Below are 24,116 nucleotides of genomic sequence, written 5' to 3' on the forward strand. Positions count from 1 at the left end.
AGTAGAAGCTAAAGTCTGGGATTGTGATGCCTCCTGCTTTGGTCTTCTTCTTTAATATTACTTTGGCTATTCGGGGTCTTTTGTGGTTCCATACAAATTTTAGGATTGTTCTAGCTTTGAGAAGAATGCTGGTGCAATTTTGATTGGGATTGGATTGAATGTGTAGGTAGCTTTGGGTAGTATTGACATTTTAACACAATATTTATTCTTCCAATCCATGAGCATGGAATGTTTTTCCATTTCTTTGTGTCTTCTTCAGTTTCTTTCATAAGATTTCTATGGTTTTCAACATACAGATCTTTTACATCTTTGGTTAGGTTTATTCCTAGTATTTTATGGTTTTTGGTGCAATTGCAAATGAGATCAGTTTCTTTATTTCTCTTTCTGCTGCTTCATTATTGGCGTATAAAAATGCAACTGATTTCTGTACATTGATTTTATACCCTGCGACTATGCTGAATTCATGTATCAGTGCTAGCAGACTTTTGGTGGAGTCTGTCAGGTTTTTCCGTGTAGAGTATCATGTCATCTGTGAAAAGTAAAAGTTTGACTTCTTCTTTGCCAATTTGATGCCTTTTATTTCATTTTGTTGTCTGATTGCTGATGCTAGGACTTCCAACACTATGTTAAACAACAGTGGTGAGAGTGGACATCCCTGTTGTGTTCCTGATCTCAGAGGGAAAGCTATCAGTTTTTCCCCATTGAGGATGATATTATCTGTGAGCTTTTCATAAATGGCTTTTAGGATGTTTAAGTATGTTCCTTCTATCCCGACTTTCTTGAGGGTTTTTATTTAGAAAGGATGCTGTATTTTGTCAAATGTGCATTATTGACAGGTTCATATGGTTCTTTTCTTTTATTAGTGTGATGTATCACATGGATTGATTTGTGAATATTGAACCAACCCTGCAGCCCAGGAATGAATCCCACTTGATCATGGTGAATAATTCTTTTTATATGCTGTTGAATTCAATTTGCTAGTATCTTGTTGAGAAATTTTGCATCCACATTCATTAGGGATATTAGCCTGTAGTCTTTTGTGTTGCTGGGTATCTGTTTGGTTTTAGAATCAAAGTAATGCTGGCTTTATAGAATGAGTCTGGAAATTTTCCTTCCATGTCTATATTTTTGGGACAGCTTGAGAAGGATTGATATTAACTCTGCTTTAAATGTCTGGTAGAATTCCCCAGGGAAGCCATGTGGTCCAAGACTCTTATTTGTTGGGAGATTTTTGATAACTGATTCAGCTTCTTTACTAAGTATGGGTCTGTTTAAATTTTCTATTTCTTCCCGTTTGAGTTTTGGTAGTGTGTGGGTGTCTAGCAATTTGTCCATTTCTTCAAGGTTGTCCAGTTGTTGGCATATAATTTTTCATAGTATTCCTTGATAATTGCTTGTATTTCTGAGGGAATGGTTGTAATAAATCCATTTTAATTAGTGATTTTATCTATTTGGGTCCTCTCTCTTTTCTTTTTGAGAAGCCTGACTAGAGGTTTATCAATTTTGTTTATTTTTTCAAAAAACCAACTCTTGGTTTCATTGATCTCTACTGTTTTTTTGGATTCTATATTGTTTATTTCTGCTCTGATCTTTATTATTTCTCTTCTTCTGCTGGGTTTGGGGTATCTTTGCTGTTCTGCTTCTAGTTACTTTAGGTGTGCTGTTAGATTTTGTATTTGGGATTTTTCTTGTTTCTTGAGATAGGCCTGGATTGCAATTTATTTTCCTCTTAAGACTGCCTTTGCTGCATCCCAAAGGGTTTAGTTTGTTGTATTTTCATTTTCGTTTGTCCCATGTATTTTTAAATTTCTTCTCTAATTGCCTGGTTGACCTATTCATTCTTTAGTAGGATGTTCTTTAACCTCATGCTTTTGGAGGTTTTCTAGACTTTTTCCTGTGATTGATTTCAAGTTTCATAGCTTTGTGATCTGAAAGTGTGCATGGTATGATCTCAATTCTTTTCTATTTATTGAGGGCTGTTTTGTGACCCAGTATGTGATCTATCTTGGAGAATGTTTCATGTGCACTCAAGAAGAAAGTATATTCTGCTGCTTTGGGATGTAGAGTTCTAAGTATATCTGTCAAGTCCATCTGGTCCAATGTATCATTCAGGGCCATTGTTTCTTTACTGATTCTCTGTCTAGATTATCTGTCCATTGTGTAAGTAGAATATTAAAGTCCCCTGCAATTACCACATTCTTATCAATAAGATTGCTTATGTTTGTGATTGTTTTATATAATTGGGTGTTTCCAAATTTGGTGCATAGACATACATAATTGTTAGCTCTTCCTGATGGACAAACCCTGTAATTAGGGCATTAGCCCTTCTTCACCTCTTGTTACAACCTTTAACTTATAGTCTAGTTTGTCTGATATAAGTATGGCTACTCCAGCTTTCTTTTGACTTCCAGTAGCATGGTAGATGGTTCTCCATCCCCTCACTTTCAATCTGAAGGTGTCCTCAGGTCTAAAATGAATCTCTTGTAGACAGAAAATAGATGGGTCTTGCTTTTTTTACCCATTCTGATACCCTATGTCTTTTGATTGGAGCATTTAGTCCATTGCATTCGGTGTTATTATTGAAAGATATGGGTTTAGAGTCATTGTTATATCTGTAGGTTATGCTTGTAGTGATGTCTCTGGTACATTTTAGTCCTTGCAACATTTCACTCACAGAGTCCCCCTTAGGATCTCTTATAGGGTTGGTTTAGTGGTGATGAATTCCTTCAGTTTTTGTTTGTTTTGGAAAACCTTGATCTCTCCTTCTAATCTGAATGACAGGCTTGATGGATAAAGGATTCTTGGCTGCATATTTTTCCTGTTCATCACATTGACAATTTCCTGCCACTCCTTTCTGGCCTGCCAAGTTTCAGTAGATAGGTTAGCTACTACCCTTATGTGTCTACCCTTATGTGTTAAGCCCCGTTTATCCCTAGCTGCTTTCAGAATTCTCTCTTTATCCTTGTATTTTGCCAGTTTCACTATGATATGTTGTGCAGAAGATCAATGCAAGTTGTATCTGAAGGGAGTTATCTGTGCCTCTTGGATTTCAGTGCCTGTTTCCTTCCTCAGATTGGATAAGTTCTCAGCTATGATTTGTTCAAGCACACCTGCAGCCTCTTTCTCTCTTTCCGCTTCTTCTAGAATTCCTATGATATGGATATTGTTCCATTTGATTGAATCACTTGGTTCTCTAATTCTCCCCTCATGATCCTGGATTTTTTTTTTATCTCTCTTTTTCTCAGCTTCCTCTTTTCCCATAATTTTATCTTCTAATTCACCTGTTCTCCCCTCTGCCTCTTCAGTCCATGCTGTGGCTGCCTCCATTTTATTTTGCGCCTCATTTATAGCATTTTTTAATTCATCATGACTATTTGTTAATCCCTTGATATCTGCAGCAGTAGATTCTCTGCTGTCTTCTATGCTTTTTTCAAACCCAGCAATTAATTTTATGACTATTATTCTAAATTCTTGTTCAGTTATGTTGCTTATATCTTTTTTGATCAATTCTTTAACTGTCATTTCTTCCTGGAATTTCTTTTGAGGAAAATTTTTCTGTTTCATCACTTTGGCTAGTTTTCTGTCCTTATGATTTTTAAAAGCTTGTTATGTGTTCTGCACCTGTGAGCACTGCTATATTAAAGAGGGTCATACACTGTCCAGGGCCTGGCCCTTCAGTAAGTGTTTTTTGGAGAGTGTTACTTGCTCTCTGGTGTTGTGACTTTGGTTATTTTATTTCCCTACTTGTAGTGATGTTTTGGACCCTCTACCAGATGTACTTAGATTTGTTCCTTGAAGTAGCCCTGGAAAGGAAAACAGACAGACAAACAGGAAACAAAAACATGCAGACACACAAACCAATAAAACAAACCAACAAAATCAAAAAACTAAAAACAATCCAAAAGCAAAAAACCAGAAACATGAGCTACAAGTAAAGAACAGGGTGGAGGCGGTGCTGATGGAAGAGCACACACAAAGACAGAAATGACAGGGGCGGGGAAAAAGAAAAAATGAACAATGACCAGGCAGAGAAACTAAAAGGCTTAATCCAAAGATAGACAAAGGAAAATAAGGAGGTAGGGGAAAAAGAAACGAAGGTAAAGTTACCCAGACAGAGAAACTGTACTGGTTGATTATTCCAGAGAGAAAGAAAGGAATGTAAAGAAGAACCTGTATCAAGAGAATGGATTAAATATGGCCGTTTAAACAAACCAATAGCCATAGTAACCAGCCTAGAGGAGGGAAGAGATAAGAAGGAGAAATGGAAGGAAGAATACATCTATATAGTGAGAATTGTCCTAGAATTAATCCAGGCAATGCAGAAGCACTGGTCTGGAGGAGGGGGTGTGTCTGGTTCCACAACATCTATCCCACTCCAGTAGATACACGGTTACCTGGCTTGGAGGGGCGTGGTTTGGTGTAGGCAGGTCCCACCTCCACTGGGCCCCGAGGTCAGTTCCCTGAGACCCCTGCCTTGGTGGTGGTGGGAGAAAAATGGCAACCCCCCAGTGTCTCCTCCACAACCTGGTGTCCCAAATCACTCCTTTGAAGCCATCCTCACTGTGCCACGGGCACAGACTAGGCTGTCTGTCTCACTTCTCTGACTCTGTGGCCTTGGTGCTTGGCTGGGATTTAAACTCCCTCTCTGTGCACCCCGGTACTAGGGAAACGCCTCCTGATATGTGGTCCTGGCTGGTTTTGTCCTGTGCCACAGCACTTCAGGGGAGGGGACCGGTTTCTCCTGCTGCGGACCATGCCCCTGATCTACCACTGAACCCGGAGGTGGCTCCCGCCTCACCAGGTACATGAACAGGGCAACCAGCCCCAGTCCAAAGATGGGATCTGCAGTTAGAGATCCTCTAACCTGCAGTTACAGATGGGATCCCTCTCCTTCCCGATCTGATGTTTTTTCTGTTGTCCAGATACAGTCCTATGCTTCCCCAGCCACAATTTCTCTTCCCTTTGTCTCTCTGCAGAAGGGGATCCCTCCTCTCCATGCCTACACAGCCCGTTTTATCTCCCCTAGTTTGCAATCACCCACCTATGGCCCCTCAGGTTGTCCGGATTTCTCTAGGATAGACAGTCCTCTCTCCTTATTTTTTTTTTTAATTACAGATTTTGTTTGTATTTCTCACACTAAGGATGTTAAAGCATGAGTCACCCAAGGTAGTAATCTAAAATACACAATGAGAAAAAAACATTTCGACTAGTGCAAAAGGGGTGTATTTTGCCAATGAAGTCAACATAATTAAGATAATGTTACAGTGGAAACCACTATACATTTTTTCGGCCAAAAATCTTTTTAATAATAATCATCTATTACTAATTAGATCTCTTCCCTGTTGGGTACTTTATGGTCTGTATATGTCCAGGATTTCTGCTTATTGTTAAGGTCCTTACTTGGTGCCATAGAATAATGGCTAGGATGTGGGCCTGACTTCAGAATGTTGTACTAGCTTGGTAACCTTATGCAAGACAGCAATGCCACTGTGCGTCAAGTTCCCCATCTGAGAAATGAGCATAATGATATTTCTTTTCTATTTCTGAGAATCGTGGTGAGGATGAAATCCCACAATACATAAAATTCATGTACCACAGTACCCACCAACCGTATTGGGGCAATAATAAGATTTCTGCCGTTTAGCACTCTTCTGTTCTTCATAATCGGCACTATGCCACAGCCACAGAACACCGTGGCAAAGATGGGGAATGATAACAAAGAGCAGTATCTGCTAGTATATCTCTCCGAACTTCATATCAATAATTCTCAGAACCAAAGGGCACCCACACTTTTGGCTGTTGCTCAGTCCAGTTCCTGTGTGCAAGGTGTCAGACAATACTGGCACCACAAGAAAGTATAACGTAGAGTCTCTTAGGGAGACTGTGAACTTGTGATTTAGTCTGAGAGTCAAGACACACGTATATAAAAAAAATAATAGTAGGAACACCTAAATGTTACTAAGCATTGCTGTATGCCAGGGGCTGTCCAGATTTCACAGTGATCTTGTATGATATGTACTTTCATCATCTCCATTTACAAATAAGGAAACTGAGGCATGGAGTGGTTAAATAACTTTCTCAAGGTTAAGGAGTTAGCAAGTGGAAGGGCCAGAGTTTAAACCTAATAAATGGCCTTAGAGTTCAAGCACTCAACCACACAGCAGTTAGTTATTCGCTGGAGTAGATAATCCTGCTTGATAATCATGTGCTGATGAAGGAGACTTCAGGAAAAAGGAGCTCGCATTGCAGCCATGATGTAAGAGATTCTAGGTCCCTTATTAAATATTGATTCTAGGTCCCTTCAAATATTGATTGTCTAATGTGGGGGAAATATGGGAAAATATCCGATATGGAGGACTGACCCTTCCTCTTCTTTTAAGGAATTACCCTGTAAATTCCGCCCCCCCACCCCCCTACACACATACTCATATTCTCTCCCCACTGCACTGGTCCATGGGTAGGCTCAGACCATTCCCTTCATCCTGCTCCAAAGTCCAGGTCAGGCCGTGTGGTAATACAACTTGCTACCAAGCAACCCACATCAGAGGTAGACCTCTTTCATACCTTCCCCTAGGGACCCTCTACTCAAAGTCCTGGCACAGCATCATAGAAGCACCCGGGAACTTGTCAAAAATACTACACATCAGATTCCACCTCAGAATTACTCAGAATCTGCATTTAACAAGATCCCAGATGATACATGTACACACTGAAGTATGGGAAGCCTGACTTGGAAGATACTTCTCTGCTTAAGCACCCCCAACCCCACTGGCCTCTACATGACGGTAATAGGTCTTCTCCACCTCCCTGAAGTATGCTCCATCACATCGGCTCATCTCAAGTTCATGGTCAAAGGCAGATGCAGCAATTCCTTCCTTTGGTTGCTCTGAGGTTAAATTTCCTGTCATCTTAATCCAGCATCCATAAAGGAGGTACACACATGGGAAACAACTGGGCAAGGATGCTTATTTGTAAAAAGTGTCCTGGGAATGGAGTTGAGCTGTAAAAATAGATAGAATTTTGATAGGTATAGTAGGAAGGAATAGGTGGGAAAGACAGAGGGAAATCATGGAAGTTTCGGTGCTTCGAGAAAAGGTAGAGTACAAACGGTAACCGAAAGCCATGCAGAGTGTGAAAAGGGCCATTAGAAAAATTTATATCAGGGGCACCTGGGTGGCACAGATGGTTGAGTGTCCAACTCTTGATTTCGGCTCGTCATGATTTCATGAATCATGAGTTCCAGCCCCATGTTGGGCTACTTAATGTCAATGCAGAGCCTGCTTGTGATTCTCTCTCTCCCTCTCTCTGTGCCTCTTCCCAGATCTCTCTCTCTCAAAATAAATGAATAAACATTAAAAAGAAAAGAAAAGAAAAAAGAAAAATTTAGATCTGGATGGTCTCGCAGGACACAGTCACAATCTCCCTCTGGAGAACAGACCAGTCTGCCAGAGCAGAGGCAGTCCTAAATAAAACCACCACCCTGCTTACTCAAGCAACAAAATATGAAAGAGGTTTGGGGATGGTGAAAATAGGAAAGTGCACGAGTAGAAGGGGAGTGTAATGTGTTACTTCTGAAAGTTTGTCCTAGATGTACGCAGTGGCCCAAGTGTCGATGTCAGGCAACCTGTGCAATAGCACTACTGGTTGTAGACATCTGTCAAGGTGCAAATAATAAACTCTCCTTAAGTAAGTTACATGCAGCAGTAACAAGGTCATAAATCAACAGATACTGCTGAATGCTGAATTTTAAGACAAGTTTCTCCTCTCAGTGCTATTTAGAGCCAAATTTCGGGGGGGGGGATGGAATAGTAAAATTTCTTGGCATATTTAGATCACTTAAAGGGATTGTTATGCAGCAAAAATGAAGTATTGATAGCAGGCAATGCTTGATGTTGAAAATCTAACCTTATTAAGCGTTATGGATATTGATTAGAGAGGAAATTAAATATACCCTTTGTACTTATGCAGGGGGTTAGCATGTTCCCTGAGTACTCCCAGAACAGCATGCCTTTCCTTCCTCCAGTGGGGATTTAGTCACTGTCAGCTGGAATTGCATTTGGAGAACAGTGATAAGTACTCAGGTAATAAAGGCACCCATAAAGTGTCAATAAATTGCATAAGTAAGAGGCTTTGCCATTCTGTGAATGACACAAAGACAGATGGTTCCCCATCAAAGAGCTTCTGAGACAAAGCTTTATATAGATAGGAGAGTGGAATGAGACGGTAATGGAGAGACTTTCTTCTCGTGATCAGGATGCTAAATTAATTTAGCTTGTCCAGCTCATGGAGCTTCATCTGTTAATTAGGGGCCAAGAATATGGCTGTCAGGATGTGCTTAGATGTTTACAACTTTGTCACCTGTGCCCCCACCTGGGTCTTAGGCATGGAACCCAGATCTAGTTGATGTGGCAGTCTTTACCATTTAGACGGCCAAATGATATGGAAAGTTCCATAACCTTTCCAACAGTACCTCCTAATTCCTCAGTTTGATGTGCCACTAGACATGACTTCCTGGGTATTTGATTCCTGACTCAGAATGATGCTGTGTGTGGGGCCAGGAGAACAATCTGGTGGAACTGTCCCCACCCCCCCCCCCCCCACACACACACAAAGGAAGACCCTGAGGTGCATGGGAGTTAAATGCTTTCTTTACTCAGTGTCTCCTGCCAGGGGTAACATGCAGCCTGAGATCCAGGTCACTAAACTCCCAGTGTAGTGGTCATGCTCTTGAACCCTACAGCCAAAGATGCTACTCTGTCTTCATTCTTTTGTGCCATTGGTCATGGCTTGATATGGATCTGATTATTTGACCCATCTGACTGGAGAAAGTGGGAAACTACCATTGTGATATTTCTGCCATTGTGATGGCAGTTCGTCATAATCAAGTACCTACTTAGGTCAGGTACTGTGTGATATGCTTCTGATCTAGAACCCCATTTGGTCTTTGTGGTAACTCTATAAGGTAGGCAGTAATGATAATAGTATCATTATTCACTTTAAGAACAAATGTAGCTCTGAGGGATTAAATAATTCCTTCTAGTATATTAGCAAGAGGCAGAGCCAAGATTTGGACCTCTAGGCTGTTTGACCCCAAAAGCTGTCCTTCGAAGCACTCGGCTACATTTGCTTCTACCTCACTGTGATGTCAAGTTGGTATTTACTGTCCCCTAAGCAAAGCCTTAGCTCAGAGCTGTCCTGCTTTTTTAGGAATGCCAGCCGAATGCAAAATCAGGAGCCCCTGCTTTGAAATGCCCTGGTTTGGGGATCGTCATCCCTGGTCATCTCTGTCCTCGAAACAGCTGCAGCAGCAGTGAGCTGTCTCTTTCGAGCACCTGCAGTGAGAACTCCAGCAGCTCCTCCCACACATGGCATGATGGAAAGAACCTCAGGAAAAGGGTAAGGCCTCCTTTTGAGACAATTTAGCATCAGAGTGAGCCAGGAAAGAATCCTCTTCTGGCAGGAAGGTGGACGGTGGGAAGAGAATGACCATTTGTTGAGTACCTGTGCATTTACTGCTCACAGAATTATATGGGGAGATCTCATTTCCTCCATTATATGGGAGAGGAAGCTGGCTCAGAAATGTTAAGTTACTTTCCAGAAGTCCCACAGCAAGTGAGGGGTGGAAGGATGATTTAACCCAAATGACTTGGACAGCATGGGAGGGAGTTGGGAGGAAGAAGACAGTTTCCTTCTGTGCTTTGCTGGAGCCCACCAAGCTCATAGATTCATATCAAGTTGGAACCCAGAGCCCTGGCCTAATGAAAGTGACGATGTTTCAGGCCAACTCAGATGTTTCCAATTAGTTTTATGGACACTCTCTATTGCTGCGATGCTCAGAAAGACTTGCTAATGCCCACTGCAAATGACAGTGAGCAAGGCCACTGGCCAAGCCAACCCCGACTAAGCATCCCTTGAGAACTCAAAGCGAATGTTGTTTTCTTCCCAGATGATAGGGAGGATGGTACATCATCTCAGAATAAGTGGCCGAAAGTTTTCAAAGTATCATTAGCTTTGTAGGAATTTACTACTCAAGCATGGCATGTATTATATTGACCTCCTTTACTCAGTTTTATAGCCTCATAAAGCACTAATTGACTATAAATTGGAGGATGGCATGGCAGAGAGAGAAAATACCATGGTAGATGACAGGGACTGTGGCTCCACTGGAGGCAGGCATGCGCTGACTTAGATGCTGGGAGTTTTTTCACCAGGTTGTTAGGTAACTCCTGCTGCTGGATGCCTCCCATCTGCTAGGTGGGCCCTCACAAGCGAACAAGCATCTGTGCAGGCTGCCATAAGCAGAGGGTGTGGAAGAGCTACTTCTGCCCTTTCCCCATATTGAAGAAAAGCAGAAAGTACACAACAATGGAAACCCTGAATCAGAAGTTTCAGAGGTCATTTTCCTATCATATGCGTAAACTCCCATTTGTGATTTGGAAGCATAGAAGCCAGGAGGGCTTCATAACTGCCAGAAAATAATAGTGAGGCAGTAGCTTTGTCATACTCTGAACAAGAACTCAGAAAAAATTTCAAAGTGGAATTTAGAGCTTATTCCCTTGGACTCAGACTCCTAATACAGCATGTGTGTATTATCAAAGTTGTTCCTTCTGAGTAGATGTTCAAAGTTCTGAATAATGGCTGCTGGAGCCTGACTCTTAACAAACTGGGAAGATGGTCAGGAATGTTCCCTCTCTTTGTGGTTGTCACTGGCTCCAGAGCCCTTGCTCTGTTCTCTTCACTCCCCCTTTCCCCCCCTTCCCCCCTCAGAGCCTTTGTCTTTTTGTCCTTTGCCTTGCTTGCCTTTTTTTCTTTTCTTTTTCCTGAAATTCTTACAATTCGAGCAACCCTTAATCTTTTAGGGAAACCTCTTCCCTGAGAAAGGAGAAATTAGGTTCTTATGTAATTTTTACACACTCAGGTGACTGTCATCTGTGGATTTCATAAGGTCCTGAATCAGAATGGATTGGAGTACCAGCACACCTGTCACATCTCACATAGTCCCAGTTTTCAAGGACCTAGCAAACTAGACCCAGCCCATAAAGACATTTAAATTTATATTATTTAAGAAACTTCTACAGTTCTTACCACGTACCAAGTACTCATTTAGTATTAACTTACATAATAAATTCATGTATTATGAATTTTCACATGACTACAATAATAACTTGCATAATAATAAATATGTGACCAATGGCTCTTTGATAATTCACAATTATTTTTTTAATATTCTTTTCTATAGAAACAGAAAGGAAGCCTGCAAGAGATGCATTAGGCTGTTCTGCATGGAGGAATCTGGATCTAATTCATGAATAATTACCATGTGCCACCCAGCTCTTTTAGTATTTCACAAGTATTAGCTCATTCAGTGCTCATAAGAGCCTATTTAAGTAGGTTTGCCTATTCCCCCATTGTACAGATGAGGCAATTGGGCTACTGAGAAATTAAGTAACTAGCCAAAGATCTCATAGCTGGTAAGTGGCAGAGCTGGCTAGTTGGTTCCAGAACTTTCACTCTTTGCCATTCTGCTGTCATGGCCCTGTTGAATCAGCCAAGCTTGAAATATTATTCAAATTATTGGGATGGACTGGTTACATTAAGACCAAGAATGTTATTAAAAAAAAAAAAAAAAGTTGTGTGAAACCATTGTCCAGTCAAGAAATAGAAAAAGACTATGGACGTGGAACCTAGGCCCCTATGTTATCAGCGGCATCCTTCAGCCAATTGCACTGCCTCCCAGAGCAGCTGTTTTCCAGGCACAGCATGAAGCTGCCTGTGGAAATGCCAGCTCCTCCCTCATCTCTCCTATAGAAGATTCATGCTTTTTTTTTTTCAAGTTTCCAGATTGTTCCAAACTTTTCTCATGTTACTGAATACTATAATATTACTGAATTACTGAATACTATATATTTACTATATAAAAATTACTGAATTACTGAATACTATAAAACCTCCCAGGACCCAGCTCTCCATCCTGTGAGATTAACCACATTCCTCAATTGGTTTTCCACAGGATAGAGAGCTGGGCCCTGGGAGGTTTATGGTCACTGGCCCTGGGATGAATCCAACCTCAGGAAGCCAGGCTTTAAAGAGGCAGAGTGAGCTCGGCTGAGCACATCTTCTATGGGTTTAACAAATCTGCCTTTTTCAAGCTCTTGCGGGGTACTTTTGCCTGGCTTCTCTTCTTATTGTGAACGTGACTATCAGGATCATGGAGCTTCTTAGAAACCCAAGGAGGGGCAGCCCTCCCACTGGTTGGTCTCTAATACCCAAACTCACTAATGGGATTTCTCCTGATTTCCAAAGAAGTTTTATTGGCATAGAGGAAAAGGAGAGGAAAGGGGAGGCATCACCAAATAGCATTTATCCACAGCAACTTCTGATACTGGAGAGTTTTCTAAAGAAAATATATAATTTGACTTAAAAACAATCAACAAATAACAGATAAAAAAATAAGCACCATGTGGTGTAGATAGCAAGAGTAATTTTAATGGAAATGTCTTAGATGTAAACAAATGTTCACAGATTACTAAAAAGCCAAGGCTACAACGTGAAGTTTCTGACACTTTTTCAACCTCTGCACATGGTTTGTGGTCAGTTATGGGCGGGGGCAGCTGGTATGGAGATGCCAAGAGAAGTTGCACTGTTAGGCAAGGTGGGCACAGAGCACACGTCTGAAACCACCAGATTCACTCATAGAAGTTCTTCACCTTTAATCATATAACCTTAAAAAAAAAAAAAAAAAAAGACTGAGGTCAGTGCCCAAATCCCACCGATTTCCCTGAGTCTTGGTATGCGATAAAACTCTGCAGTTTCCATTCAAGAGAGGGGTGTGAGCGGTGTGAAGATTGTCTACGATTATGTATGATCTCTATTATGACATTGACAATATAGAGAAGAGGACAGAGACTTGGCTCCAGTCACATAGCATTGCCAATGGGTATGCAGGCTCGAGAGCCAGCCTGCCTGGGTTCGAATCTCCGCAATGCTACTTTGGAACCGAGTCCCAGGAAGAGCCCTGGAAATCAGAGCTTTTGAAACCTTTGTTCCAGCTCTTCCTTAAATGTGTAATCTTAAACAGACTAACCATGCTGCCTCTCAGTTTTCTCCCTAGTAAAACAGAATTGATAATGTCTCCCTCATGGTGTTGTTCTGAATATTAATTCAAAGCCCTGTTCCAGTGGTTGCTACACAGCAGATGGTCAGTAAATGCTACTTCTCTACTTCTGCCCTCCACTTCTGGTTAGCAATACTATGAGAAATATGAAGGTCTGTGTAGGATAGAATGGTTTTTCTGTGTCATTCTTAGTCAAAATCAGCACTACTATTTGGGATGGTATGAAGAACAGAAAATTGACCTTTCATAGTAGGCAAATCATTACTATAGGGTTCTAGCAGCCAGTGTCCCACTGTTAGATGTACGTATGTGTTTCACAGATGTTCCCCTTCTATCAAAGAAAGTCATGAAGACCCAGAACTATCAAATTTTAGAATGGAAGGGACCATTAATATAGGGACCAACTTGCTTTTCCATTTACCTGCTCTACCTCTTGTAAATACTGTACAATGAGGTCATATTTTCTTCTGATTATTTCCTAAGTGCACCTTCAACATATCTTCACTATTTTGGTCTTTGCCATCCCACTTCTTCTACCTGGAGATCCTTTCCCCTAGGTTTCAGCCAAGGCAAACTCATCCTTTGTTTAGGGGCTAGGGAGGTTTGAAACACAGACACACACACACACACACACACACACACACACACACACACACACCAAAAATCTTCATATATGCCTCTCATGGCTTTTCCAAACAGGGGTTTGACCTCTCTCTGAATTTCTGGAGTTCCTACTACATTCATACTCCTTGTTTGCCCCCTTGACTTCTGGTTATTTGTGTCAAGTCTCCTCTCCTCTGCTGGCTTGCTTGCTCCTTGAGGGCAGGGTCCTTATCTACTACTTTATTACATCATGGGCTACTTAGCTCAGAAGCTGGCAAAGCAGAGATTTGCTACATAGTTAATGATTAATTACCATTAATTAATTAAGGTATGCATTTATAGAGGAATACTGAACCACCAGAATCAAGTCTAATCACGTACTTTTCCTTTTTGTAGTTGTGATCCACGTGATTCAATGATGTCTGACATGTACTTTTCTTTCCTAGAAATCATCACAAAACTGGGATAAAAGGCTAAGTATTGACTCTTCGCTCCCAAGTGGCTTCGCTAGTCCGACAGATGAACTACCTCCCACTCGTATCAAGGAAAGTCACATTTTGGAAGGACTAAGAAAGCTACAGAAGCGAAAGGTGTTACTTGAACCCCCGTCAGTGATAACAAAATGGGGTTATAAAGATTGCATGAACTCAAATGAAGGAATATATTCTCCAGGAATTAAGAGTAGCAGCATCAAGGGGTATCCCCCCTGCAAACCAACTGACACGAGGAGCCCCAGCAAGGAGCCTCACGAGACATTTGTCTATGACACAGATTCCCATGATGATGCTGATGAGGACTCTTCCTCCTTAGCCTTGCTCCAGGCAGCTCCAAACCAGAGCTGCAGGCTGCACAGTCATAAATTAACCCACAGTGTTTCTGACAGCCTATTTGGCTGGGAGCTGAATAGAAAACACTTTACAGAAGGTATGTCCTCAGTTTACCCCAGGGAAAGGCCTGAGAATCGGACCAGTTGTGCCAGCAACTGCCCCTTGGAGAGGATGCTGTGCCCAAGTGTGCAGGCGCCTCAAGTACAGAGAGAGAGGGAGCCACGCGGTCAGGGCCATGTGGCTCTCAGTCTACAGCTTTCAGACACCGATGACAATGAAGCCTTTGATGAATTGCACATTGGTAGCAGTGACGAGAAAAGCCATTCAGACTTGTCACTGACTGCTGACACTGACAGATCCATGGAGAATCTGGACATCCTTATGGGATTTGGAAAATCTCAACTGGGGTCTCCTGATGAGGAGGAAAAACAAGTGCCCATCCCCTTAGAGAGTAGACCAAAGACGTTTAGCTTCATTAAGCAGCAAAGGGTTGTAAAAAGGACTTCTTCAGAAGAATGCATTACCGTCATATTTGACGCGGAAGATGGCGAGCCCATTGAATTCAGCTCTCACCAGACTGGCTTTGTCACTGTTACCAGAAATGAAATTTCTATCAATTCGGCCCCTACTGGACCCAAGGCAGAACACACTGAAATTTTACCTCAGGGAATGGCTCATTTACAGCCAGGAGCTGCAGCAAGAGACTACACTTTCTTGAACAGACCTGAAGAGCAAACTGAGAAAAACATTCCAAAAGATGACATAGATAATGTTACTGTGGCACCCACTGACTCTTTCAGCCCCAGGACAGTCACACAAAATACTCAGCGACCAAGACCAGCCAAACCAACACTCACTGTGTCATGCCAGAGTAATTCTAGGTCTTCAGTGTCCATGGGTATCTATCAAAAACAAAGTCTGACAAAAATCCCTGCCAGGGGCAAGTCTTCACCTCAGAAATCAAAAATGATAGAGCCTGAACTCTCCTCAAGAGTGCCCTCATCGGGCCCAGTGTCTCTTGAAAAATCACCAGCCTTAGCTCCTGGGAAGCTCTCACGGTTCAAGAAGACTGAGGGCCCAGCACCCCTTTTTGATTTGCAGCCAGATTCACACATTCCAAAACACCCTGGCCAACTTCCTCATGGCTCCAAAATGTCCAGCAGAAAGGATTGGGTTCAGTGCTCCAAGAGTCAGATTCCAGCATCACAGTTACTGCCAAGGCCCCTCAATGAGCCAGGTGACAATGGAGAACCCCCGACAAGGGACAAACACTGTGACCCTGGGCCAGAGGCAGGGATGAAATCACCTCCCCCCCCACCCCCTCCAGACAGGTCAGGCTCCCTTCTCATCAGGCCCAGTTATGACTATTTGCCACCACCCTCATCTGCCAAGCCTGACACCAGGGTCCCCAATGAAACAGCAAGGACCATATTCAAATCCCCACCTCTGAAGGGATCCTCTGCTCCTATTATCTCTTCTAATCAGATCATGACAGAAGTGCCAGGGAAGAAACCTTCTGTGGCCTTCAAAAAGCCTATCTTCACTCACCCTCTGCCCTCCACAGAAAGAGTGATTCAAACCAGATGTTCCGCTCATACCCCAAGCAGCTCATTTGCTGTGATGGCCCCAGGGCCCCTAAAGGTCTCTCCAAAGAGAGGTGTCCCCAGAACCCCACCTCACCAAACGCTTGGGATCACACAAGCAGACACAGGGTTACGGACTCCCAAGAATTGTCCTTCAGGCCCTGAGCCACTGGAAATATCATCCCCCAAAAGTGTGTCCCCAGGAAGAAAAGGACAAATGAATGACTGTGTCCCCACCTCACCCAAGCCTGCCTTCTTAGGGGCGAATGAATCACCATCATCTCAGGGTAACAGTCACTCATCATCACCCTCCTCCAAAAGCCATAACACCCCACATGGTTGTCAAAGCGCTCATGAGAAAGGGCTGAAAACTCGCCTCCCGGTTGGGCTCAGAGTCCTCATGAAATCTCCCCAATTGCTCAGGAAAAGTTCTACAGTGCCAGGGAAACATGAAAAAGACAGTCTGAATGAAGCCTCTAAAAGCTCTGTGGCTGTGAGCAAGGCTAAGCCAGAGGATGCTGGGAATCCAGTGAGCATGGAGACCACAGTGGGAGAAAGAACTGTGACTCCACTGTGTTTTCAGGCACAAGGCAATTTGGCTGAAGGGCTTCCCCTGGAAACGGCAATGCCAGAGTCATTGGATAATAGCATCCTTGAGGCTGATGGAAAAGATGGGGTAGAAAACAGGGCTGTGAAAAGATCCCTTTCCTCCAATAAGCCACACTTAAAACCAGCTCTAGGCATGAATGGAGCCAAAGCCCGCAGCCAGAGTTTCAGTGCTCACTCGGGTGACAAGCCCCCTACTCCCCCCATGGAAGGGCCAGGCAAAGTTCGAACTCAGATTATTACCAACACCGCTGAGAGAGGCAACTCCCTCACTCGACAGAGCTCCTCCGCGGAAGTCTCGCCCAACAAGACCCCTTCTGCTCCCATGTCTGACAGTCTCCCCAGTGTGGGGAGGCCTCTGGGACATCTCTCCACCAGGCAAGCCTCCCTAGGGAGTGCAGGCAGCAGCCCCAGTAACCAGCATGGGAGCCCAAGCAAGTTGCCTTTGAGGGTCCCTCCAACATCTGAAGGGCTCCTTGTCCCCTGTGGAATGGAAGACAAGCAGGGCTATGCAGAGGGAGGATGTCCCACCATGGCTGTCCCTGAGGAACCAAACAGTGACCACTACACATGCCCACCCACCCCAGCAGACTGCCCACGAGCCCCGCAGAATCCGGGGAGGACAGAGCGTCCACACAGTTTTGAAACAAGCAGGACCTCCAAGCTAGAAACTTCTGGAATGTGTCCAGATACTTCTACAACCAGGACTGGTGCTGTGAGCCCCGAAGCCCCCCTCTCACCCACAATTGAAGAAAAGGTCATGTTGTGCATTCAGGAAAACGTGGAAAAGGGCCAAGTGCAAACAAAGTCCCCCTCTGTGGAAGCGAAGCCAAAGCCGGGGCCTTCTTTAGCCAGCTGGTTTGGTTTTCGGAGGAGTCGACTTCCAGCTCTCAGTAGCAAGAAAATGGATGTCTCCAAAACCAAAGTGGAAAAAAAGGATGCAAAAGGTTTGGGGTTTGGAAACAAACAGCTAAAATCGGAGAGAAAAAAAGAGAAAAAGAAGCCTGAGCTGCAGTGTAAAATGGAAAATGAGCTTGCCAGGAACACTAGGTTGGCACAGAGTCCAGACAGTAGTTTACAAAGCAAAAATACTTTGAAGACCCCACAAGACGTCTATGACCAAACGAAGTTTGAACCAAGAAGTAGACCCAGCCCTGTCACATGTTCAACGAAAGATACATTTATGACGGAACTTTTGAACAGGTAAGGTCTTGGCAAAGAGGGTGGCAGTGTCAAGGGGTCCCCCCCCAAAACAGGGAGGGTCGTTTGCTTCCTGCACATGAAATGCTGGTCAAGCATGTTCTCATGCAAATAGAAATGCACAGTGGCAGCAGTCTTTTGTACATTAGCCAGAATTTAAACAATGAAATAAAAGTTAGCCATAAAATGATAATTTAGTCCATGTTACTTTGTTAACCAAATCAATGGTCTTTGAAATTAAAGAATGGTAAGTTTTATCAAGGTTGATAGAAATTCAGCCTACACTGGGACCGTGGATTGTACCCACATGGCATGAAATGGAACAAAATTACACATACGTTTTAAGGTATGCCGACCTCATTGATTGTGCCAAGCAAGCAAACGTATACTTAGAAACGTTCCAGAGGTAATTACATTTCCTGCTGATCTCAAGCCAGACATGTATTTAGCAATCACTCTTCAGTGGCTTTTATTTTGCTCCCTCCTTCCCCCATCTCACAAGCAGTAAGTAAGTAAGTAAGTAAGTAAGTAAGTAAGTAAATAAATAAATAAATAAATAAATAAATAAATAAATATCAAATCTAAACTGACACACTCCTGGGATGTCAGGTGAAGATCTGATCAAGGCCACTGACAAACATTTATCACTCAAAGGTTTAAAGACAAAGAGATACAAAGAGGTTACCTTAAACATCAAAGGATTGGGAAAAGTAGTGATTGAAGAAGAGCAATGTAATTTATCAGAGGAATCACTTTCTACCTGCAGAGTTGATAAGAAAGCCGCTCAACAGACAGAAAGTGGATCAAATAATGTTTCCTGCAGGAGTGTGTTAAAGGGCAGCTCCCAGGGTTCCTGCCTCACCAGCAGCTCTACGAGCACTCAAGGAAACCACAAGAAAAACATCAAAACCAAAGCCGATGTGGAAATACCGAAAAGCTCCCTGGTAAGTGCTCCCCCCATCCTGGTTATGAAGTGAATCTGGTTGGGTTCTTTCTAGCTAAGCTGATGGCAATGTACAAGCACAAGATTATCAGGTGAATGGGGGGAGAAAGTTCAAGGAAAAGGAGAGACACCTGGTGACAGCAGAGAAGTGAGAGCAATATTGCAAATGGAGTCTCTGCCTCCAGGATCTTTTCTGGGTTAGCTGCCTTTCAGGGCAGTATAACCAGAGTGCCTGCAACTGACAGGCTGGTGTCATCTTCAGATTAGGCTCCTGTGCAGGGGATTTATTTTGATGATCATTTCCTTCATTTCCAACAACACAAAAAGGCGTGGACATGATTATAAAACATAATAGTGCTAAACAATTGGAGAGATTGTTGGCTATTTTGATGGCTCGATTTAAGCACTGTTCTTTTTTTTTTTTTTTTTTTTTTTTTTTTTTCTGAAAGCTGTATGTACCAATTCCTCTCACCTAGACAGAAAGTATTGAAGAAATCTATTTTGGAACTTGATTCCCTATTATTGAGTCTCTTAATTATGAAGTGAAAAACTCAACTCAGGGGTAATTTCTTTTAAGAAATGAAAGGGCCTGGGTAGCTCAGTTGTTAAGTGGCTGACTCTTGATTTTGGCTCAGGTCATGATCTCATGATTCATGAGATCTGGTCCCAAGTCTAGCTCTGTGATGACAGCATGGAGTCTGCTTGGGGTTCTCTATCTCCCTCTCTCTCTTCCCCTGCCCTGCTCATGTGTCATGTGAGCTCTCTCTCTCTCTCTCTCTCTCTCTCTCTCTCTCTCCCTCTCCCTCTCTCCCTCTCTCCCTCTCTCCCTCTCCCTCTCCCTCTCCCTCTCTCAAAAATAAATATTTAAAAAATGAAAGAGTATTTTTATATTTCCCCAGGATATGCTTGTTTCAAATAATATTTTGGTTTTAAAATTACCTTAAATTGCATTTGCTCTCCTTACCTTCTTTCTGTTCTTGCATAATTGATTTGGTGATATTTATTGTTCCTTTGTATAAGTTTTGAAGCACTTCCACAAACAAAAAGAAATTCTTTTTATAGAATTACTGTATCCATATGTTTTTGTACTATAATAAAAGAGATTGTAAAATATGGTACATACTACCATTTTCTTAGGGAAAACCTGAAATATAAAGTAATTATACATTTTTTTTCTAGAGTGTTTCACAGGAGATTTTAGAAGTAATCATGATTGGCATTCATTATTATTAATTACTAGTTTAATTAATTCTTGATATTTAGGATCCCTTAGAATTTCATAGACATAATTTAATTTAACACAAATGCACATTTTTCTTTCAAATAGCTTTGGACTCGGAAGAGCTATAAAGTTTTTGGGGTTTTTTTTGTTTTTTTTTTTTTCAAATGCTCTGAAGTCATATTGCAAACTAGGTCCTTGCAAAAGTTCCCCCCCCCCACCCCACCCCCACCCCCCCACCTTTTTCTTCTGGGCTTCCATGGTATCCTCCCTTCTTTGAAAATGTAGATGTCCCCCGCATTGTAAAATCACAAATTATAAGCATATGTAAGGCTGCCCTTGTAGTGTCACCGAAAGGAAAGAGAGAATGAACAGTGTGGAAACGTGCAATATGCCAGAAATTCAATCCAACTGATCTAAAACTTTGATAGCCTGGCAGAGCCTCTTATCAGAGGCACTCAATTTAACTATGCCCCATTTAATATGTTTCTGACAGCTTAGGGTATATATCTTTGCTGCACAGAAATACCAAAAAAACAAAAAACCTTTGTTTGGCTTTCACAATTTCATTTTTACTTTCTCGTTACTTCCTAACACTACAGTAATTTCTGTGCTTTTTGTCTCTCGTCTTCAGTCTTTCACTGAATTACTACATTTCAGGGTAGTAATAAGTGTCCTTTGGTCCTTCCAGAATATCAGCAAGAAACATTCTTATTATTTTCTGTGAAGTACAAAGATTACTTAACCACCCCAAAATACATAATCAATAGGGATATGCTAATTTTTTCTAGTTAGCTGCAAGAGGAAATTAGTCATGCTGGGAAGCTTTTCCATACAGAGGAATATTATTAACCTGGATAGTTGACCACCTAGTCTTTTTTTTTTTTTTTTTTTTTTTTTTAATGTAAAATGCAGTGGGGTTTTTTTGTTTCATCTCCATAATCATCAATGTGGAATGGACTAAAATTACTAATTTCAGAAAGGACATTGCCATAGTCTCCTTTGGGACTAGTACAAGACTAGCAGTGAAAACCTATTTATTATATGTTATCAGCCTGTACAGGAAGGACATTAGTTGCAAAATAGGATATATTGTAATACCATAGCACATTGATGGGAATGCCCATGAACCTCTTAAAATTCAGAGTTTGAGGGAATTTTCCCCTACTAGAGCTCAAGGTAAATTTCCCATTTGCTTATTTTAAACTCTATTGCAGAGAATCTTTCTGACAGTATTCACTCGGGATGAAAACAGTAGCTACGCATAATACATTACGTGTCACATGGGTTTTGTTTTGTTTTGTTTTTTAGTGAAATCACTGTTCAAAATGTTATAATATACCACCATCTCTTCCCTTTACACACCAAGACTATATTCAGTTATGAGGGTCCTCAGGGACTGTATTCTAATCTATGCTGATACATGAGCATTTCCATACATGTAACAAATTCATGTATGTAGCAGACCTGCACTGCATTCACTGGTAGCTGCATATCAATACCCATTTTCAGGATTGCTAGATACATTTTAAAATATGTGTAAAAGTCCCATTAATTCTTTGCTGAATTCAATCTTTTTCTCTTTTCAGAACCTTAATTAGAGGCTTATGTCCCCATTTAGGCCATCATTCACAGACCACTTAGCTCTAATTTTTGTGTAATTTAGACAAGGGCCATGTTACTTTGTACTTCTACTTGAATTATATAAAATCATGACAAGATGGGAAGAGGCATCCCCAGGAAAGATTGCATAGGTATTAAGTAAATAAGAAAGAAAGAAATGCACTCTACTTGCTATGTGTTATAAATCCTTCCTTCCTATGGATTCAGATAATTTTGTGTAATAAGAAGTCTCAAGGGAAGACAGCTCCAGGCTCCTACTTGACTATCACTGGACAAAATAAAAATTGTTAACAAAATTAACGAGATCGTATACCTTCTTCATGCGCTGGGAAGAGATGGCCGTTTTAATATGGGTATTTTAATTTAAATTATGAGTATTTTTTTCAGCCAGTGTCCCATAGTGTGAAAAAAATCACATATGCTAATAAAAAAAGCATCAAATACTATCCCATGAAAATGATATGGTGGTGATGAAATAGCATAAAATAGTACAATAATTACGCAAATTGTTATCATCTTATTAAGTTCTGCAAAATGTTGTAATTTCAACATCCTTAATTGAACAGTTCTGTACTAAATGCATTTTGATGCTAATAAGAAGCATGCATATTTTGACCTCCTCCTGCAATTTTTTTTAAATGACTAACTTTTCTAAAAGTAATGCCTTTTAGAGTTTTCCTTCCAAAGATCGCTTCTTGTCTCACTTAGGTTCATTATATTCTGTTCTTTTGCAATAAATGTTGTTTTCTGGGAAGCAGTTTATGTTGGGATGATTTATAGAAGACATAGAAGCAGAATTCCAAATGAAGGGTATCCCCAAATGTTGGGTGTGTGTCTGTGTGTGCATGTGTTGAATTATTTTTTCCATTTTCCTCCAGGGTCCTTTGTAAACTCATTCCTCCCTGCCTTTTCTAATTGTAGGGGTGAATAGAATATAATGGGCACAGTGACACTTTACTGGTTTCCTGTTAGGGATTAGTATTTGGTACAGTTCTTGACTACAACTGCAGACCCCAAAAGATGGACAGAAGTTGGAAGTGTACCATTAGAAGGCCCCTGACATACTGACAACAAACTTAAACCAAAAATAGCCCATAGTTATTGCTTGAATTACCTGCTACTTCTTATCAAATAGGACATTACTGACATTAGGTTGTGTCTGTTTCTGGTAGAACAATGCTTGAGAAAATTCTACATCTCTAATCACTATTCTTTTCTGAGCCAAACTTCTGGGTTTTGTGACCACTCCTATCTTTGAAGGGCTTCGTCATGTGAAGATCGTCCCACTTGTGCCTATCTTTGGCAAATTCTTAATCTTGAGTTGGCAGCCCCTGATCCCCAGCAAAGTTCCTACAATGACTCACCAATACCCAGACCCTGTGCGATCAAGAATGAAAATTCATTTTAAATTCAGCCGATGAAAAATATAATTAGCAAGGGGAATCTGCTGCCAAAACAAATCATGCCCCTCATTTCCATAGGCAAATGGATTTTTTTTTAATTCCTCGCCACTTCACATTGGAATCTACTTGTATAGATGATTAGAACCAACAAGTATGCCATTCTGAGGCATGCCTCATTTTCCACTCCTTTGCTAGTTCTTCACCCATCTCCTTTGGATTTTCCTCTCATGGGTCATCTACTCCTCACGGGTCATCAGCCTAGGAAAACTGAAAGAACCAGGGACCTTGTCTACAAGCCCTGTTCCTCTGATAAATACCCAGAGGCCACGTTTAACATTTGCTGTTAAGCACAGAACGCCCTAGAAAAGTTCTGACAGAGAGCTGAAAGGTAGGACAAAAGGATGGCCTTTTTTTTTCTGTCTTGAATATGATACTTGGAGAAAAGTGGTGGTGAAGTTCCACAGATTGGTTAGGAAACAAGAAGGGAAGGGAAGCAGGGAAGTTAAACACACACACACACACACACACACACACACACACACACACACACATACACTTGGAAAATTTTTGCTACTCTTAAATAAAAATGTTGCTTGTATATACGTGGAGTACTGCCTACATATCTAACTGGCAGACACTAAAAAAATATCCTAGTTCTTGGGAAGGTCTAGAAAGGACATCTGTGACAGTATCATGCACTATGAAAAATTTAATTATAGCAATGAATAGGGGCCAGGAGTGCCCCCTCTAAAACTGAAATCCTTTCTGACCTTGAAGAGATCACTAACCCTGTATGAGCCTCTTCCTCATCTGTAAGATGAGAATCTTATTTTAATTATTGGAATCTTTAGTTTAGAATCTCACAGGCTGATAAAGATGATGATTCATCTACATTCCAGCAGGTTAGCAGGGCACCCCCAGTTTAGGAAAACCTAAAGGAAATATTATTTTACATAACAGGTAAGGAAAAACATTAAATATGTTGGCATAAGAGT

General features: G+C 41.6%; 1 protein-coding gene across 7 annotated transcripts in view; it reads left to right on the forward strand.

Annotated features, from left to right (window-relative positions):
- NCKAP5 (NCK associated protein 5) overlaps positions 1-24,116 on the forward strand; it is a 959,339-nt gene that overhangs the window by 836,361 nt on the left and 98,862 nt on the right. For all 7 annotated transcript variants that reach the window (XM_019454167.2, XM_019454177.2, XM_019454159.2 and 4 more), the window contains 3 exons: positions 9,208-9,396; positions 14,164-17,936; positions 18,700-18,877. In XM_019454167.2, coding sequence (XP_019309712.2) covers positions 9,208-9,396; positions 14,164-17,936; positions 18,700-18,877 — 4,140 coding nt within the window. The remainder of the gene's footprint in view (positions 1-9,207; positions 9,397-14,163; positions 17,937-18,699; positions 18,878-24,116) is intronic.

Source organism: Panthera pardus, unplaced genomic scaffold, assembly GCF_024362965.1.
Source record: "Panthera pardus isolate Hobbes unplaced genomic scaffold, ASM2436296v1 HiC_scaffold_10, whole genome shotgun sequence".
NCBI classification, from domain to species: domain Eukaryota; kingdom Metazoa; phylum Chordata; class Mammalia; order Carnivora; family Felidae; genus Panthera; species Panthera pardus.